This window comes from Fusarium keratoplasticum, chromosome 2, assembly GCF_025433545.1.
Source record: "Fusarium keratoplasticum isolate Fu6.1 chromosome 2, whole genome shotgun sequence".
Lineage (NCBI taxonomy): Eukaryota > Fungi > Ascomycota > Sordariomycetes > Hypocreales > Nectriaceae > Fusarium > Fusarium keratoplasticum.
Window position 1 is genome coordinate 4,037,940 of NC_070530.1, and position 18,864 is coordinate 4,056,803.

The window sequence follows — 18,864 nt, forward strand, 5'->3', positions numbered from 1 at the left end:
CTTGGGGCCGATTGGATTTGGTCACAGTGCATTAGGCTTGCTAGGATATTGATAGAGATGGTGTTGAATCGGTGTTTGATCAGGGTAATTGGAGTGGACTGAGCAGAGAATGCTTCTAGAGCTTCACTGATGCACTCACTATTGAGAGCATCACGAATCATGAAATTGATCCCTCAGGTTCATGCTACCCACTTGTCAGACTTGACTAAGAATCCCAAGAGCCTCGGCATCCCCATAAGCGACATGTCCAGACCAGGTAGCCGGCGGCAACTATCCAAGCGAGGTGAGTCCTCGCGGTGGTGAATCTGGTCAAGAGAGCCGCTGTACCTGAAACTGGGGCACAAAGGGGTCCAGAGGATGACGGCCTTGAGGTTCAACTTGGAATAGGACGGAGATGGGCTCGCGGGAGGTGGGGAGGCCAGCCACTCACCAACTGTCAGTTCCTGCCTTAGCGCTCCCCTCCATGTGGTCCATGATTACAGGGGTTTGACTCCAGGGGTTGGAGCGGCGTCTGTGCCTAGACGGCGCCTATTTCTCCGCTGGACACTTTCGTTCCTTGGGTGCCACTGTGATTTCGTCGCCTGACGACGACCCTGTTTGAGGCCCCTGCTTTTGGGATGGCATCAATTTCCATGAGACGGTGAGTGTTGCCCCTGGAAAGCCGTGGAGAAAGGATGACTTGAGATGAACGCCTTTACATCATGAAGATTTTCAAGATCCATCAAAGACCCAAGGATTCGGAATCAATAAATAGGTTGCAGTGATAAATATTCCCGTTTCAATCCTTCAACACAAATGTTTTCCCGTCGCGACAGTGACAGATGATGTGAAACCCCGAGTGTCGAGAGCGGTGAGAAACACACAAACAGATGACGGCTGCGGCCGACAAGGAGATCAAACCTGTCAACCCTTAAAAGTTTCAATATAGCGAAACCCCTCATGATAAACGAAATCTGTAAAACAGCGGCAGTTCAGACTCTTATAAAAAGTCTCGTGTTGCTGACGTCTTGCGCTCGGGAGTTGACGGAAGGAAATGGTGTGATTTTTTGAGGCAATTCCCAACAATGAAAAATCACCTTAGAATCGCTTAGATTCTTTTCTGCGGGAGGAGTAGATTGGCTGCCCGTGCTTAGCGACTTTTTCGGCTGCTCAACGTCCATGCATTTTTTGCCCCAGCATGAACTTCTCTCGTCCAATTTCCCAACCCCCCCTTTTCCACACCTTGGCAAACGCATTTTCAGCCACCGCAAGAATCACTTAACATCCTCACAAACGCCAATTGACATACGGATACCGTCATCCTTCTTATTTCCGCCCATCTCACACACAAAACAAAAGTGGCGACAATGCCCAAGGCCGCGGCGCAACGTGAGACGCGGGCGGGGTCGTCGTCTCAAACCCGACAGGGGTCTTCCTCGCGCAAGGGGGAGGCCAACCCTGTTCGAGAAAAGAGAGATGCAGGAGGGGCCGCAGAGGAAGAGGAGGAAGAGAAGGGGAGGCTTGAGCCAAGCCCGGTGTTTACTGGGCATCAGATGTTCTATCTGTTCTTCTTGGATGGTATTGGGGCCATGATCCTTTCGGGCGGTGTCAATTTTGCCCTAGCGTATGGTGAGTTGTACCTTCAATGCGTTTGATGACATGCTAACTCCAATAGTCATGTACACGACGCAGGATACAACAAAGAATCCTATCCGACTCTTTCAACTACCAAACACCCTTGCAGGAGACGCAGCGGTAACAATTATCATCCAATGCATCCTCACCTGGTTCGTCGAGATGGGCCTCGTAAGCTACGACCTATCAAACCGATCAGTCCAACCCATCGGTTTCATCCCTGAACCATCAAGTCCCTGGCTAAGATGGCTCTTCTACCTCCCCTCCCCTTCCCCAAAGTCTGAAGAGATACCTGAGGAAGAACCCAAGTCTAAAATTGGCTTGGTGTTGCGTTCCATAGTTCAACAGGCGCTTAGGGGCTTCATGCTTGCCGTCGTGGGCTTTCTCCTTCTCTGGGGTCCTAGTATCGGTATCTTGACCGTTTTTGGTGTCCGCTCCGGCGGTGACTATCTTTATCAAGATCGGTGGGTGCCGCAAGCCTTCAAGGGAATCCTTGGAGGCGTGCTAGGCTTGCTGACGACACCTCCGATGGCAGCTTTTTGGCTGATGAAGGCTGGGTGGGAAGGGAATAAGGAACGCACGGAAGCGAGAGCCTCCAGACGGAGCCGATACGCAAACGCGGTATGATATCTTCCGTCTTGGAGAGGTCACGGCGGTGAACGAAGGCTCGCTTGCATCCTTAGCGTTGGTCTATGATCCTTTAATGGGTGACAACTATCGCATCGGAGCGGCTTGATGATTCAAAAGGGGAAGGCTCTTTTCGTTGCATAAAAGCGAGGCATACATGATCACGATCCAGGCATTTCCATGGTCGTTGAAAAGGAGGTGTTTCTCATGACATTCAAGATGACGACAACAAAATTATTCATATAGAAGGGCTTCAGACCAGTAGATTTATGAGCTTATGATTATTTAATAATAGAAATACTCATTCTTAAGCACTAGAATCGATTCAGTCTTGATTTGTCAACTTGATGAGCTCCCGTGTGGATCCTTGCGTCTGTAGGGTAAACACTAGGAAATACGACACTCGAGGCACTTCCGAATCCTTGAGGTAGAGACTTCTAGATACATTGATTTCGAGCCCTCGAAGGTATCATTCATTACTTTATTTATACATCTTTATCCCAAAACCATAGGAAATGGTGCGCTCTGAGGGTTGTCGCATTGGCTCAAGAGGGAAAAAATCGTGACAGGCTTGGGGGAGCCTCTTGTTCAGCTGCTATAGGAGTACGAATGCATTATTAGAAAGCTTTAATGAGCGCCTTTACAGTCTTGTAAAAATCTTAGACCTAGTTAATTTTAGATTAGTTAAATATCAGCCGCATCATTAGAGACTGGTCACTGCCTTGAAAACGCATCCAGGGCTGAGTACAGCTCACTGTTGCCTCCAACCCCGCCATTGATTGGCACAGGCGGATACCGACTCCAAGATTTGAACGATAACGATAAGCTAGGAAGAGTGGAAACGTTTTACGTCCTAAAACCCTGCAATCTGACTCGAAACCCCGTGTTAGTTTTATGCCAAGGCATTCCGGATTGACTCATCTCGCCGCCTTGGCCCCCAATCTCGAACCTCTCTTCAAAGAATGATCGCAAAATTTTCCAAAGGTTGCACACTTTTTCTCAATGGGCTAACTGCATCCGACCGATGACTCATGATAGGAAGAAATAATTCGCAAATCACCGCAGATGCAATGCACGTCGTCACGAGTGGCTTGTCTTGTCTGACTCAAATGCGATCTTGGAATCCGAAGTAGCAAATCAGGCACGGCTTCAGCCTAGCCGTGTGCAGCCGCAAAATAGCGTCGTTGGGGGCCTAAAAAACATAACCTTATTCGTCGTTGTAGCCGCATGTTCTTATATATAACAGAGCTTTCACTCGTTGTTCCATCTTGTCCACAGTTGATACCCTCAACTTGAACTCATCCATCATGACAGATTGGTATCAACACTATCTCGACAACGGCTACGCCGTCGTCCCCAACGTCATCCCCAAAGAAAAAGCCCTCGCCTACCAAAGAGCCGCCTTTGACTGGCTCAAGTCGTTTGACAACGACGCCCTCGATCTCTCCGACAGGTCAACCTGGACTCCTGACAATCTTCCAAACATTTCCAACTTCAACGCTTTCACTCACTATGGCGTTGTGCATGAAAAGTTCATGTGGGATATCAGACTTGAACCAGGTATTATTGACGTTTTTGAGAAGATTTGGGGGACGAGGGAGTTGCTTGTTTCTTTTGATGCCTTGAATATCACGCTGCCGAGGAGACCTGGACATGTCTCACGACAGCCTCAGGCTCACGTTGATCAATCTCCCTACCGTCAAGGTCTTCAATGCGTCCAGGGCATCGCCTGTTTCTCCAAGTCTGGTCCTGAAGATGGTGGTCTCACCGTTTACCCCGGGACTCATAAGGTAGTTGAGGATTTCTTTGCCAACTACACCTCCAAGGCGGACTGGAGGCGTAAAGACTTTTACACCTTCACCGAGGACCATATTTCTTGGTTCGAGGATCAAGGCTACAGACCTCACAAAGTCACCGCCGAACCAGGAGATCTCATAATTTGGGACTCACGTCTGATTCATTGGGGTGCTGAGCCTACTCCGGAGGGAAACACTATCAGGACCATCACGTACGTCTCGTACACCCCCGCGTACCTTGCTAGCGCAGAGACGTTGGAGAAGAAGAAGGAGGCGTTTGACAAGTGGTTGGCGACTACGCATTGGCCTCATGATAATATCAATATCCGGGCGAGCAAGCCCAAGTTTCCGGATGGAACGCCGGACACAAGAAGGAGCGAGCCAAGGGAGAAGCCCGAGTTGACAGATCAGCTGCTGAAGCTGGCGGGTGTGAAGCCTTATGATAGCTCTGAGTGAATACCAGGGCGAGAGAACCTTTGCAAATGGCAGTAAACGTGCCTTTGAGACAGTCGTGGCATGATTCGTTAGTCTAGTTAGTCGACTCATCTATCAATCAAAAACCGAGCTCTGATCCCCCTAGAGATCATTCCCAGCCTTCTTCTCAGCAGCCCACTCCTCCAACCAAGCCTTTGTAAAATCAACAATCTCCTTCTGAGCCTTTGCAACAGCAGGAGGAGGCAAGTCAAAAGCCTCGCTCTTCGGGTCAAGCCCGTTCTCGTCCCAATGATGAACACCATGCTCGATGAGGATAAAAGGCTCGCTGACTGTCGATTCTCTCTCAGGAACGCCGATGCGGTGTGGCGTGGCGGCTCGCCAGGGGTCTGCTTCTCCGTCGATGAAGGCGACGCGGGGGAAGCTGAAGTTGACACCGCCGAGTTTGTTGATGGAGTCGATGTTTGGTGGAGTGGTGATGTTGAAGGCTTCACGGCAGGGGATGGTTGTGTATTCGAGGTCAATAAGGCGAGAGACGAGAGGCAGCTGGTCCTTTGGCGTGCCTGATCCTGTCTGGAAGTATCCCCATCTATAAATGTTAGCACGAATCTCAAACGCTGGGCATTAAACTTACTGAGTGCATGTCTGGTAGGTCCAGCTTCGCATCATTCCTTGGTTCAAACCAGTCTCGTTGATCGAACCTCGGATCGAGTAGCACTCATTGACGGTCTTATCCTGGCATCCACCTTGAAGATCCGTGTTGACGGCTGATCTGATGTAACCAATGTAGTTGAGGAAGCGAATGGTAAGACTTTTTGCCTCGGCTTGATACCCGCAGGTTGAGACCCATTTCTGGACAGTGGGAATGAGATGGCGGGTGCTGGCATAGAGAAGACTGTCCGAAGAAACACTTCCGCAGTAGATTCCAAAGTCAGGCGCATCCTCCTCGGGATCCCAGTTGTTGGATTGCAAACCGCCAATACCACGGCTAATGGCCATGGCAAAGTCATCATCTTTGAGTTCCTGAAGGCCAAACGCAATCTTGAGCTTCTTTTTTTCCTCCTTGTCCTTTCCGAGAAGGATCTTGTCGACGACTCGTGTCAGCTTCTGGGTGGTGCTAGCGCAGTCGCCGGGCGCAAAGAGGCGTGCTGCCTCAAAGTACTCCCAGTAGTCGGTGATGGCTTCGGTGACGCCGGAAGAGGAAATGCCACCCCAGAAAATGTCGGGGTAAATCTTTCTCGCGAAAGCAGCGAAAGCGCCGGCGTAGGATCCTCCGTAGATGATGTACGGTGTCGAAGCTGCCGTAAGGTTTCGCTCCTCGAGTCCAGGGAACTTGACATTCTCTGCGAAATACGCCGTGTCGGCGAGGGCTTGCTCCGTCGAAAGAAAGCGCAGATTCTTCGTCTTGAGATCAGGTACGGGGAAACTGGTACCGTAGTATCGATGCTCGAGAATGACTCCAATGCCATTCGTCGCTTCGGCCAACATCTTGAGAATGCCATGATCCAGGAAAGGCAGCCTATCTTCCCCGCTCGTCTCGCCGGACGCGAGGATGATGACGGGACCGCCTTCCTTGTAGAACTGCGCATCGAACCAGTATCTCAGAGGAAACTTTTCATCAGAGTGAGGCTCGTAGAGGGTGTCATTGTGGAAATGATCGACAGGCACCGAGATGTTGACGGCACGTGGTCCATCGTCAGCTCTCTTGGAAAGACGGTGAAGACCACGAGCTTCAGTGCTTGAACCGTGAATCTTTGCCTCAGCCGACAAAACAAACAAACCAGCAGCGACACTGCCCAAAAGCCACCGAAGAGCCATCTCTTTCAATGAATTGTTAAAGATGCTTGAGGTCTGTATTGTTCGAGCTGCATTTTAGCGGGGGAAAGCTCCGGCTATGAATCACCTCCACCTGGTCCGCACCTTCCTGTTTCAGGTTGATAAGACATGGACATCACGCAATCAAAATCGTGCTACGACGCGACCTTGATGAGCGTTTTGAGCAACGATCGACTATTCCGGGAACTTTTGACTATACTACCACTAAAAAGTTCTCCTGCAAATAGAAGGTGTTGGTTGGATCTGACTACTTTTTTGTTACCGGTCGGAACTGCGGCACTGAAATGGGGCAACACTATGCAAAGGATCCAATTTGATGGGCAAACGAGGGCGCACTTCACTCATTCCAGTCTTGGGAATGTTATCCCGGACTGCAAAGTCGTCAATTGGCTCAGATAGAAGAGCTAGATGATTGCGGAGATGACGGATAGACATCTTGTTTCGATAGCAACGCCCATATCTTTGACTTGCACTGAATCCTCTTGGAAAGACTCCTAATTCGAATAGCTCGGTGAGGTAATGAGTACATATCCTTAAAGAATTTGGACTTGGCAATCTTGGGGTGTTCAAGCTCACCAGATCAATAGCGGAAGCGACCCTTGTCATGGTAGGTGTAAACTCAGCTAGGAGATGATCATAAGCGACAAGTCGGACGAGCCTCAGAAGATATAGGCTGTGGACTAACAACATACTTGTCGGGGGCCAGAAGTGGGAGCGTCAATGAGCGACTCTGCTCTTGAATGACACTGGTTAACTTTGGCTCAGTTGTTGAAATGTTGACTTCTCTCATTCTTCATGTTATCATTAGAGGCCACCAGTCACGACAGCAAAACACACAATGTTCTACTCCAACAGCGACGTAAAATCATCATAGCAGTAAGTCATGCAGTTTCATATGAGAGTTTCAATGCAACCGCCGTATTAACCCCAACGCAGCATAGCACATAGGGTGCTACTCCTGATGGACATCCGATCTCAAGCAACTTGAGGGACTAATCCATCCTCACTTCGTTTCCAAGTATGGCTTCCAAGGCATACTGCGCTTCCGGATGCCTTGCGAAATCCATAACAACAACGCATCCAATAAGAGACCTTGGCAAGATATCTGCCGGTGTTGGCCGAGCCTGATTTCTGCACCGCCCGCTCAGCCCCAAAGCCACCTTTCGTTCTGCCACTCACAGCTGCCCACGAGTGACAAGGTGCGTGATACTGCAGGTGAAGCTGAGGCTTGGGTCGCTTGGCCGTCAGGCTCTCCTGATCTGCTGACGCCCCCGCAACCCTTGGTTTTCAACCCACAACTCCCTCGGAGCTGATCGTCTTGATCTTCCTCATGCCTATTTTCATCCCCATTCTCATTTTCGGCACTAATCGCATCTTTGTGACTACTACCGCGACGCCACGATGGCAGAGGTCCTTGGTGTTGTCTCCAGCATCATCGCCATCGTCGGGGTGGCGGGCAAGCTAGGCACGAGCACCTTCAAGCTCAAGCGTCTCTGGGATGAGGTACAGGATGTGCCAACAAACATCCAACGATGCATCGAACAACTGGAGATACTGGCTCCGGCTATCCAAGATATGGAATCAGAGTTTGAGCGAACACGCGAAATGGTCCAAAACGACACTGCGGCCAAGAGAAGTCTGGAGTATTCGCAAAAAGCCATGGACACCCTTGACGCGTTGATCAAAGACATGGAGGGACGAATCGAGTCAGCGCGCCGGGGCAAGAAGCTGCTCACTCAGCTCAAAGTCAGGTTGAAGAAGGATGTGTTGGAAGAGCATCAGCAGCGACTGCAGTTTGCCCTACAACTGGTTTCCCTATCCCAGCAAACCTATTTGATGTATGTTCGACGGCCCTTCATGTGGAAAACGCTGGCTGACAACTGATGAGTGCGGTGACGAGAGCCCAACCGTCTATCATCATGGCCGAGTGGAGAAACCTGCAGGAACACAAGCAAGTTGCACAACCTTCTTCGGTCGAATGCCCAGGCCAGGACGAAGACTCAGTACCGGATGCCACAGCTGTTGCCGAAATACCATCCAACAACGCAGTCCTAGGCCACAGTAACTGGTGGCCTACCATCAAGGGAATGCCGCGGAGAAAGCCAGGTCTCCTGGGGAGTTTCACGTATAGAGTGGAGGAAGAAGCGAGCGAAGAATGCATTCATTTGGCTCGCAGAAACACCCGAGGTTTGTGGCACCCGAAAATTTCCGCCCGCAGCTATTCTGACATGGACTTAGTCCATCAAGCCAGACTGCAATTGCCCCGCTGGATACTACAAAAGACTTGGGACTTCCAGTTCTATCGGTCGTACGATGGATGGAAGTTCCAGTTGAAGAACTGGAACATTTGCCCAAATGATAGCCCCATTTTCAGATTTGCCGAGAAAGGACGCACCGACTTGATACTCGAGGCTTTCGATAGAAACGAAGCTTCATTACATGATGTCAATGAAGATGGTGACACGTTGATTGAGGTATTTCCCCCTTCAAGTTTTAGCACATAAAACTGACGAATTCTAGATATCAATGCTCTTCCATCAATACAATCTCGCGAAAGATTTACACACCATGGGTCTTAAGACCAGTAATAGTCCAGCAGACCAACTCGTAATCTACGCGATGATTTCGGTTTACCTCCTATACGATGATGAGGCCACAATGGAATTTTTAGAGCTCTGCAGAGAGGGGGAAGAGTTCAGCAACCTGCTGGATTTTCCCAACTCAGGCGCTGGACTGTTTGACACCGGGACGACTGCCTTGCTACTGAACCTCAGATTTTCCTGCCCGGAGTTCAACATGTTTCCGCCTCAACAAAGCACTCGAATAATTACTGATGAACTTCGTTGGGATGTGATTGACCCAAAGACTGCACTTGACATGCTAGCTCGAGGTTTCGCCAGACCAGACTTTCTTCGGAAAACAAACCTTGAATATTTCGCCTGGGCATATTTCCATGCGCTCTTGAATGAAGCTCAGCCGGAACCGTGGCGCCTACTGACCAGGAAACTATTCGCTGGCGCTGGTCCAGAGGAGGTCGTTCTGCCTCCATGTTTGTCTCAAGGTCGTTTGCCCTTGCTATGTGGTACCTTGGCTAAGATTAAATGGAGAAACTTGCGCACGAGAGCGTTTAATAAGTGGTTGTCAAAAGCCCTGTCAAAGTGGACAGAGGACCTGGCAGAAGCAGGTTTAGACCTACAAGAATATTTTCGGATGGAACTCTCGGCCTGTCGAGGTACGGACATGCAATTACGGCCAGGAACCCGGTTTCTGGAGCTTGGACCATCACTGGTGATACTGAACTACGGAGACAATCCTCAGGACTGGATATTCGAATGGGATCCCTGCGCGGAGGAAGTGGTTGGCGAGTTTTGGAATATGATCGAATTTCCTCCAATGCCAGGGGCGTGGGTTGCTGAAGATTCTGACGGCGAAGATGACGGCGAATCGGATTATGAAAATTGTCACATGGGAGGCTCTTTTCAGTGTCTATTTGTAGCAATCCGATATTGGGGCGAGATACAGCGACCTGGCGCCAAACCGGACTCGTTGGGCGTGAGAGGTATCCCGAGGTGTGGACATTTTGAAAATACCTGGTCGCTATTATAATAACCTCGATAGTCGACACTTACTAGAAATAGGGGCTATATCTATAGAGTATTGTACCAGCTCGGAATTTGGTGTCGGCCGAGAACGGTGACAGCCTCAACGGCGCCAAAGGCGGAGAGTACATAAGACATTGGGCGCTATCAGTCGACGAACCAGACAATGCCCTGTTTTCGACCCTTCTAGCGCCTGCACACGACGTCATCATCGCGTGTGGCCACACACAACCCTCATAAAACCGAAAAAAACGTCACAGCCACCTTCAACCCCTGCTCCCACTCAAACGCCATCTACTCCCAAATGCCTCGCTCACTATCCGCAGTGTCGTCCCTTGAGGTCAGGAATCTCAACTATGACCAGATACGCTTCTATCATCCTGGCTATCTGAAGCCCCTCAACTTGCTGTTTTGCTTGCCCCGCGTTGATTATAGTGCCGAGGATAACGCCTACGGTGTTCATTATCGGACGGCTCTTACGGCTTGTCAGATTGTTGCGAATAATGCTTTTGAGAAAGGGAGGCTTGCGAGGGATGATAAGGGCCAGGATATAGTGGCGGATGATGAAAAGGTGCTGCTTGAAAGGGACTATTGGTTCTTTATCGAGGATGATGGTAATATGGATGTTCCTTCTGACGGATATGAGAACTGACACAGCCCAGAACGATATGCTGTGGTGCCGTGTTTCAACGACTGGCAGTTCCCCCACGATAAACTCCCGGACTGGTGGATCGCCCCAACTTCGTCACTTGGCCTCCACACCAAACGCTGTGCCGTGACCAACACCAGTTACGCATTCACATGGGCACATTTAATCCCCAAGGAGGAACAGCAATGGTTTAACAAAAACGGCATGGGACTTTATGGTGGAGGGTCTCACAGTTTGGACGACCAACACAACATCCTCCCTCTCAAGGCGGATCTTTATGTCTGCTTTGACCAGAGCGTCTTTGCCCTCGTTCCCAAGCAACACCGCGAACCAAATGGAGAATTACGTACAGAATATGTTCTCCACGTTCTCGATGCCCGAGAATCAGAATTCGCCGCCCTCTACCAAGACCGCCCCATCAAATGCCTCGTCTCTGGAAGTCGCGAATACCTCTTTGCCCGCTTCGCCTGGACCGTAATCTCACGCATCAAACCGTTCCTAACATCCGGCGTCGGCAGACGCGTGGTCCGATTCAGGGTCAGAGCATGCGATGGCGACACGGACGAGGAGAATCTACGCGCAGAAATGCAGAATGTCTTTATGGATGCCAAGAAGCTCGAGGCTCTGTACGGGGGTGGGGGGAGGAAGAGGGCTGTTTCTCTGGAAGGTGCGTATGCTAATGATGAGTGGGAAGAGGAGCTTCCGGGGGAGATGGAGGGGTAGTATGTTGAGTTGACAAGCTGTGTATGAATAGACAACGTGCATCATTTGTTCTCTTGGATGCCTCGGGGTTTGTTGCAGCATCGATTACGTCCTGTTCATGCCTCACTTGTTTAACCAGGTATGACATTCACACGCTTTTCCTAAAGGCCTAGAGCTCTTGCAAGTGATGAGCTAATCTCCTGCTATTCTTCGTCTAGATGCTGTTGGGATGCCAAGACTTGTTCGCAAGATGAGACCCGCAAACGTGCTTTTTCATTTCGTCAGATCCGACGGAGCTCACCAGCTTTCTCTCTCAATAATTTGGTTATGGCCTTAGATTTTATGATACCAATGCTGTTCCGAAGACTGTTTTCTCTATTCTTGTAGCTTGCTCGCCGAGTGGTGTTGTTACAACAACCCGACATCTTGAACATTTCATCACCAGCTGGAGACCAACCAACTCCCCATCAGCCGCATCACATAAAGACCCCTGTCTTCCAACTCATCTTCTTGCCAATTAGACCCAACGCACCAAAAACAACCTCTCGATACCCGCCTCTAGTGCCAAAAGTGGCTTAAACCCGTCAGTGTGTCCCTGAGCTAGAAGCAAACTATCGATTCCAACAGCCAAACTATCGACCCGGCCCCTGTCAAGCCATTTCTTAAATACAAATGGCTGCCGCCGCCACTTTCAAGCCACGGCGCTTTTTGTTTTCTGTATCCCAACTCTAGTCACTCATTTCTTGACGTTTGGTCTTGATCATGCGCGTTAACGCTTTTGTGGTGGCTTTGGGCCTTTGTTCTGTTGAGATTGTTGCTGCTGCTGTTTGCAGGCCTGGATCTTCTACGCGTGAGTTTCATCTTTGAATGCTTTCCTGCTTGCTGACCTCGTCAAGTCTCCTCCGAGTCAGCCTCTGCAACTGAAGCTTCTTCATCCACAGTTTCCATCTCTACCGAAGCTTCCTCGACCGTTTCAACCGAGGCCTCCTCATCCGCAACCTCAGTCTCGACTGACGCTTCGACGACCCTCTCGGCCTCGACAGCCTCAGCAGTCGAAACAACCTCCACCACAGAAGCCGCCACTTCCACAACCTCCACAGGCCCCCCTCCCATCCCAACTTTCAATGTCATCGCCAGCGGCGGTGGTCCTGCAGCCGACACCCGCCTCTCCGCATCCCGCCGCGCACCCTTCATCACATTTGACTACGAAGCCGGCGACGCTAGCGCTGAGCTCTTCTCCATCGAGCTAGAGACTGGCCGCCTCAAGACGTCAAACCCTGACACATACGTATGCGCAACCTTTGGCGAAAACGGCCAACCCGCCGGAACAGCATACCTCGTCAACTGCATCCAGCAAAACATTGACGTAGGCGGCGACTACATCGCCTATCTCAGATGTGACCTCAACCAAGGAAAGATCACCTGCACTGCGCCCTGGAAGAGCTGCAATAGGGATAATTTCGAGTGGATGTGCTACCCCGATGAGGCTGGTTCTACCATGACCAAGTTGTTTGTCACTCCGCACAACACTTGGGGTTACGCCGTTGGCATGGCTCGTGATGTCCCCAACGGCTACAACGAGGTTGGATGGAACGCCTTGGTCGTCTAGATGCTATATCCGTTGTGCTCACAGGGTACGTGGATGCAGTTGTATTTACTTCTGGCCCACGGGTTTAGTTCCACAATACTTTTCTAATATGAAGATTCTCAACATTTCTCGCGGTGTGTGATCCAGGGAGAAATTTTGTTTTTCGGCCGAGACTTGGAACTGAACTGATACCATGTCTCGGACGTTAGGATTCGCCGACTCGGACACCTCAATCTTTCGCTCAAGCTTGGTTGATCTGATGATGAGCAGTAGGTGACGACAATGCGAGGCTCGATGGACCAACCAATCGCTCGCACCTTGACGTGCCGCCATAGACACCAGAACCTGATTTGTCGTCCAACATGCGGACTACGCACATATCGAATTTGTGTATCACCACGGGAGTTTCAACTGTTATATATGTAACATCGTCCGCATCAACCTGGCTAGTTCGGACTTTTAATACAGCCCATCAACCTGATCCGATAAACGATCAGCCCAATCCCTCCCCCAGGCGTCAAATGCTCCACATACCGTGGTTCCATCTGCCGCTACCACATTGTGTAGCATCTGCAACTCAAAAAAGCACGAGCCAGGATATGACGGTTCAAAATCGTCGCCGTCATCGGTCTCGGTCTCGCTTTCGGTCTCTAACCGTGGCACGGCACACGGCAACTGTCTACGTATTACTTTTAGTAGGACACGTACGCCCATCGCAGGGCTTAGCTTCCTGATTATCATTATTAGTTTTGAAACAGAGTAGCACACTCTTAGTCCATGACTCGTACTGTTACAATCAATGGCAAGACCCCTTACATGCCATCAGCGATAGCGAGGCGCTAGACTTTCGGTAGCTCACGAAGACGCGTATCAAACCCCTGCTGGTTTCCCGTCCGGTGCATAGTTATGCATGGGAATCTTTCTTTCCGTTCCAAATATGTCACGACGGATAAAATTGACCAATCAGGCTCGCCTTATTATACGGCAGTTGGTGACGCAACAGGGCGTCAAGTAGGAATCTCCCCGAAAGCGATTCTAGATGCCGATCAAGTATGAAAGTGGATCAGAAGTCCGTGTAATGTTGTGTCATAGAGTGATAAATAGGTCGTCTCTGCCCGGCCTGGCTGTAGCTGGGTCAAACCACCCTTCTTTCACCCTTCACTCAACACACAACACCACTCATCATGGGAAACATTCAGTCTTTCATCGACCTTGCCGTCACCCGGTGGCCGACCCTCCTTGCTATCGTAGTTGTCTGCCTCACAGCTGCTTTCGGCCCAACCATCAACCGTACTATTCTACTATGGGGTTTGCCCGTCGTGGGAGATGGAAATGCAGAAAAGCGAAGAATGGCATACCTAGCCGGAGCCAGGAAGCTCTACTCTGACGGATACCAAAAGGTAACAACCGTGCCTTCACAGAAGTGGATCTCAAGCTGACTAGAGGGTAGTTCAAAGATGGAGTCTTCATGATTACCACCAGCAGATGTAAGTTAACGGATACAGAGTAAGTCATTACGGATCAATTCTGACTTGCCCAGCGTCTCCGATTGTGGTCATCTCTCCCAAATTCCTTCCAGAACTGCACAAGCTCCCCGATTCAGTCGTGAGCATGGATGCCGCCGTTGACGAGGTAAGTGCAACCTCGAATCCACACGCATGACCCGAGGCTGAGCAGGTTTTAATCTAGACGATGGAAACGAAGTACACCAAGATCGAGACATCGGTTCCCATCATTCCTCACACCATCAAGGGAGATTTGACTCCCTCACTGAGTAAGTATAATTACACTCTCTGTTTTTCACAAAACTCATGGTCTGTAGACCGCCTCAATCCCACCATCGCTCAGGAGGTCCGAGAAGTCCTCCAGCTCTCCATCCCATCCTGCGATGACTGGACAGAAGTCAACATCCACCACAGCCTCCTCCGCATCGTAGGCATGGTCTCAGGTCGCGTCTTCATCGGCCCTGAGCTCTGCCGGTCCGAAAAATATCTCGACGCAGCAATCAACTACACGATGGAGGTCATGGGCGCACAACGCGCCGTGCAGCAGATGCGTCCTTGGCTACGACCGTTCCTTGCGTCGAGGCTGCCTGCGGTCAAGCGCCTGGACCAAAGAATCGCAGAGGCCGAGGAGTTTCTTAATCCAATCGTTAAGCAGAGGACCGAGACCGTGGCCGATCCTTCCGTCGAGAAGCCGGATGACATGCTCCAGTGGCTCATGGACAGAAAGGACAAGTTTCCTGATAAGAACAGCCAGAACCTCGCCAAGGTGCAGCTCGGTCTGACCTTTGCGGCTATCCATACGACGACTTTGACTGCTACCAATGCGTAAGTCGCTCTTCCTTTACTTCTGATTTCACGCTAACTGTGGTAGATTCTATGACCTGGCGGCTATGCCTGATGTGCAAAAGGAACTCCGAGTTGAGATTCGCGAGGCTCTCTCTCAGACCTCGGGTGTTTTCACTAGCCAAGCTTTGCAGAACATGAAGAAGATGGATAGCTTCCTCAAGGAGGTGCTCCGCTTGCATCCCGCCACCATGGGTAAGATATATCTCCCCAATTCGCTTTTAATCTAACAACAGTATTGTAGCCTCCTTCCAACGCAAGGTTCTTCAACCATTCACTCTATCCAACGGCCAAAAGATCCCAGAAGGCGTCACAATAGAGATCCCCGCCGTCGCCATCAGCGCCGACTCAAGCGTCTTCCCCAGAGCCGACAAGTTCGACCCCCTAAGGTTCTACAAGCTCCGACAACAGGCCAAGGATGACGGGTCGGCTGAGAAGGCGGCGCTGCATCAGTTTGTCAGTGTGAACCAGAGCAGCCTGACATTTGGCTTTGGTAGACACGCTTGCCCTGGTCGGTTCTTTGCTGCGAATGAGATCAAAATGATTTTGGCGAACGCGATTTTGCAGTATGATATCAAGTTGGTTGATGCGACGGAGAGGTATCCCAACATTGAGTTTGCGCACATGGTGAGTTAATGAGTGTTATGGACTAAGAGGGGGAGGTTACTAACTTAGAGATATAGTCCATCCCTGATCCCTCTCGCAAGCTCTTATTCAAGGAAATTGAAGTTTAAAATTGGGGAAGCCGAGGGCTAGATAATGTCGTGAATAGAGAATGTTGAGCGAGAGAACAGCCAGAACTATTGTTACCTATCCAGGCAGAAAATAAACATACTTCAAGTTAAACTTCATCGCATAAGAGACAAAGCGCATCAAACTATGCAGCTATGTTATGGCTGCCTGGAGGATAGATAGTGCCCAAGAGATGCGAACAGACGGGCCAATTAGCCTGTAGTAGCCAGATTGCCGTGGTATCACTCTGCATAACTCTGGTCTTTGTTCCATGTTCATAAAGCCAATAGAGACTGACAAACGATTGGCAAGAGTCGAAAATGTTATGAATAGCCGCCAGCCTGCTTTCGCACCCTTCCTTGGCGACCGTTCCTGGAATCGGAGGTGTAAGGTAGTTGGCTGTGATTGGGACACCACTTGAGGGCCGGCAGGGCTGGCAGAGATTTGAGGGATTTAAGAAACATTTACAAGACCCTCAGCTAGAGGTCGGCTGGGAGGAAGGGAGGGTGAGGCTGCTGTGGCTTGCAGAATTCCCACTGGCAGCTGAAAAGCACGTCACGACCAACACGCATTGATGTTGTCACAATTAATCTGTGATAAGCCAGGGGGCAGAGGAGAGACAACAACGACTCGTGGCACGCACCCTTGTAGTCCGTTTTGGAGGCTCGACATCTAAATACACTCCCCCCTCCATTTCTCCTTCATCCGGCTTTTGTCTACCTTCTTCCTATCAGGTGCACTTTGGGTTGTTGTACGCCATGCCTGCTGGTGGCTTTCAGCCATCTCTTCAAAAAGGCCATGTGTTTCAAAATGATACGGAGTGAAGCCCCCCCCCCCCCCCCCCATTCGCAAAGATTTTGCCCTTGTACAACCACTACAGCATCCCTTCTCCTACCAATGGCGAAGACGGGTCCGGTGCAAGGCCAGCTTCCCCCCCTTCTTCTATCAATGGCCTATATATAGAATCAGGCTCTCCTTCAGCCCTTGGAGCGGTTTCTTAATCCCAAAGCGGGCACTGCCCCGATCAGATTATGAATTCACCAACACGGTCACGTATTCTCTAGGCGATAACTAAGCTTCCCACGTAAGGGCTATAGGGAGGCTTTCAAAGCCCCGCGAGAGTTAATTGGGAATTACCGTAGATTCGAGAAGACGCTTTTGTTTTGCCTCATGTGGCCTTCGGAGCACTGCCCAGCTCACTCTGCACCTTAATCAGACGGGTGGGCATAACTGGCCCTAATTTTTGGCCGTCCCCTTTCTAGCAGCCGTGGGTTGTGTAAATCAGGCTCTGGTAACATGTTCCAAATTGGTTCCGCGCATGCGTTGCAGATGCGCGACCAATGGAGGGTTGAGAGGTGGTTACCAGCATCCGGGATGGGCGAAAGTCCTGAAGTTGGAGATTTCAAGCCACACGAGCAGTAACGGCAAATAAAGAGGCCTTGGAACCTTTCACACTGGCTTTTCTGCTTTGACAGAAACTCTTGATTCATTCAGTCACTCAAATCCATCTCCTTGTTGTTACCACAGCCATCTCGATCCAGAAGAGCCACACGCACAATGACACGACTCGTCCAGCATTGCCTTCTCTTCCTAACTATTCTCGTCATCCACACTGATTTCGCATCTGCGGCCATGGAACAGTTCAAAGAATGGTACCCAGAATGGGGATTCATCTTCGCCCGCATCCTGGAAGAGAAATGCCAGAAAGAGTACCAACTCTACCAGGGCGGCATCACTCCTGGGACAAAATCGTACGAAAAGGCCCATTGGCTCGGCGCCGGCCCACGGTCGGCGAGCGTCGTGCCCCTCGTCAACTGCATCGTGGACGAATCCTCCGAGTATCAGAAGAGCGGAATGGCCGCGGCCAACGTCGTTCTCGGTTTGACTCCAGCCATCTTGGCCGCCCTCGGCTCTACGGTCGATGAGACATCCCTGCTCTACATTTTTGGCAGGCGACCAGTCCTAGGCTTTCTCCTCAGCGCCGGATCGCCCGGTGTACCGCCGCGTCCTCTGTTTGAGTACCGCAAGTTCAGCGAATTGCAGGAGAGACGACCAGGCCGGCTTAATATCCCACCCTTGTCTTTTCGCGGTGAGGCACTGATCTGGATTGCTGAGCACCTCATTGCGGTTGGGTCGATTATCAACGTGGCGCAACTGGGATATCAGCTCGGATCCAGAGTCATCATGGTTTTTGCACCTGAATTGACCTTCCTCATTCTTCTGTGGCTCTTCTTGGGTACTGTCGCGCATATGCTTGCGGCATTTTCTCTTCACCTCCGTGTCAAGATCAAGAATCCACACATCAGAGAGCCAGGCACTTGGTTCAAGTCCTGGATCGCGCCATGGAAAGTAGAGAAACAGACAGAGTTCATAATCAGGCACGAAACACTCGTCTACACTTGTTTCTCGGGCTTCGTATCTCTTCTCATCACCGCGCACATCATATTCGGCACGTTGGTATTCTCCAGCGCGCTCTTCATCTCGGTCAGAGATTGTCTTCCTGTTGTCGCGCGGCTGATAGGGTCCGTCATCGCCTGCAGGATGGTGCTCATGTACGAGCTTTCCAGGCTTCGGCGTCTTTGCCAGGGGAGGGATGGAGAGGCGCCATTGTACGCGATAACGCTTCCGGAAGAGGAGAATCAGGACCGAAGTGTAGAGTCTGGGAGTTTGACGGAGCTTTGCCGCTTGACTCGGACAGGAACAGATAGCAGCACTAAGCCGCTGATCCATGGGTAGATAGAGGATGATGATGGGGGAGGAGTCGAGAACCCAGACGGACAACCGGGGGCGCTCAAGTGCTGTACAGGACTGGTAGTAGTGGGGTCTTTTCGCTGGATTGCCTAGGTTCATGTTGACTCAAGATGAAGAGTAATGACAGGCGAGCGTAATTGAGGTCCAGAGATTTGAGCTGACAGTGCTCGATGAAATGTCAGGCAATACA

The 18,864-nt window shown here is 50.6% G+C and overlaps 6 protein-coding genes across 6 annotated transcripts; 5 read left to right on the forward strand and 1 right to left on the reverse strand.

Annotated features, from left to right (window-relative positions):
* Nucleotides 1-1,346: 1,346 nt before the first annotated feature.
* NCS57_00315300 (uncharacterized protein) lies at nucleotides 1,347-2,241 on the forward strand (the record flags this gene model as incomplete). The annotated part of the gene is made up of 2 exons (XM_053053163.1): nucleotides 1,347-1,608; nucleotides 1,655-2,241. 2 exons carry the CDS (start codon nucleotides 1,347-1,349, stop codon nucleotides 2,239-2,241), a joined length of 849 nt encoding a protein of 282 aa, XP_052918409.1.
* A 1,307-nt stretch (nucleotides 2,242-3,548) lies between these two features.
* On the forward strand, nucleotides 3,549-4,493 carry NCS57_00315400 (uncharacterized protein; the record flags this gene model as incomplete). Its single annotated transcript, XM_053053164.1, has 1 exon — nucleotides 3,549-4,493. One exon carries the CDS (start codon nucleotides 3,549-3,551, stop codon nucleotides 4,491-4,493), a length of 945 nt encoding a protein of 314 aa, XP_052918410.1.
* Nucleotides 4,494-4,613: 120 nt separating this feature from the next.
* On the reverse strand, nucleotides 4,614-6,311 carry NCS57_00315500 (uncharacterized protein; the record flags this gene model as incomplete). The annotated part of the gene is made up of 2 exons (XM_053053165.1): nucleotides 5,104-6,311; nucleotides 4,614-5,058 (listed from the first exon to the last, which is right to left on the reverse strand). The coding sequence occupies exons 1-2, from the start codon at nucleotides 6,285-6,287 to the stop codon at nucleotides 4,614-4,616; spliced, it is 1,629 nt and encodes a 542-aa protein (XP_052918411.1). The 5' UTR covers nucleotides 6,288-6,311.
* Nucleotides 6,312-7,706: 1,395 nt separating this feature from the next.
* NCS57_00315600 (uncharacterized protein) lies at nucleotides 7,707-11,420 on the forward strand (the record flags this gene model as incomplete). The annotated part of the gene is made up of 8 exons (XM_053053166.1): nucleotides 7,707-8,143; nucleotides 8,194-8,492; nucleotides 8,544-8,779; nucleotides 8,826-9,354; nucleotides 10,231-10,518; nucleotides 10,567-11,220; nucleotides 11,308-11,343; nucleotides 11,395-11,420. The coding sequence occupies 8 exons, from the start codon at nucleotides 7,707-7,709 to the stop codon at nucleotides 11,418-11,420; spliced, it is 2,505 nt and encodes an 834-aa protein (XP_052918412.1).
* A 2,607-nt stretch (nucleotides 11,421-14,027) lies between these two features.
* NCS57_00315700 (uncharacterized protein) lies at nucleotides 14,028-15,925 on the forward strand (the record flags this gene model as incomplete). Its single annotated transcript, XM_053053167.1, has 8 exons — nucleotides 14,028-14,243; nucleotides 14,294-14,330; nucleotides 14,384-14,475; nucleotides 14,533-14,617; nucleotides 14,666-15,173; nucleotides 15,220-15,386; nucleotides 15,436-15,818; nucleotides 15,875-15,925. 8 exons carry the CDS (start codon nucleotides 14,028-14,030, stop codon nucleotides 15,923-15,925), a joined length of 1,539 nt encoding a protein of 512 aa, XP_052918413.1.
* Nucleotides 15,926-17,480: 1,555 nt separating this feature from the next.
* NCS57_00315800 (uncharacterized protein) lies at nucleotides 17,481-18,659 on the forward strand (the record flags this gene model as incomplete). The annotated part of the gene is made up of 1 exon (XM_053053168.1): nucleotides 17,481-18,659. The coding sequence occupies one exon, from the start codon at nucleotides 17,481-17,483 to the stop codon at nucleotides 18,657-18,659; it is 1,179 nt and encodes a 392-aa protein (XP_052918414.1).
* Nucleotides 18,660-18,864: the final 205 nt, after the last annotated feature.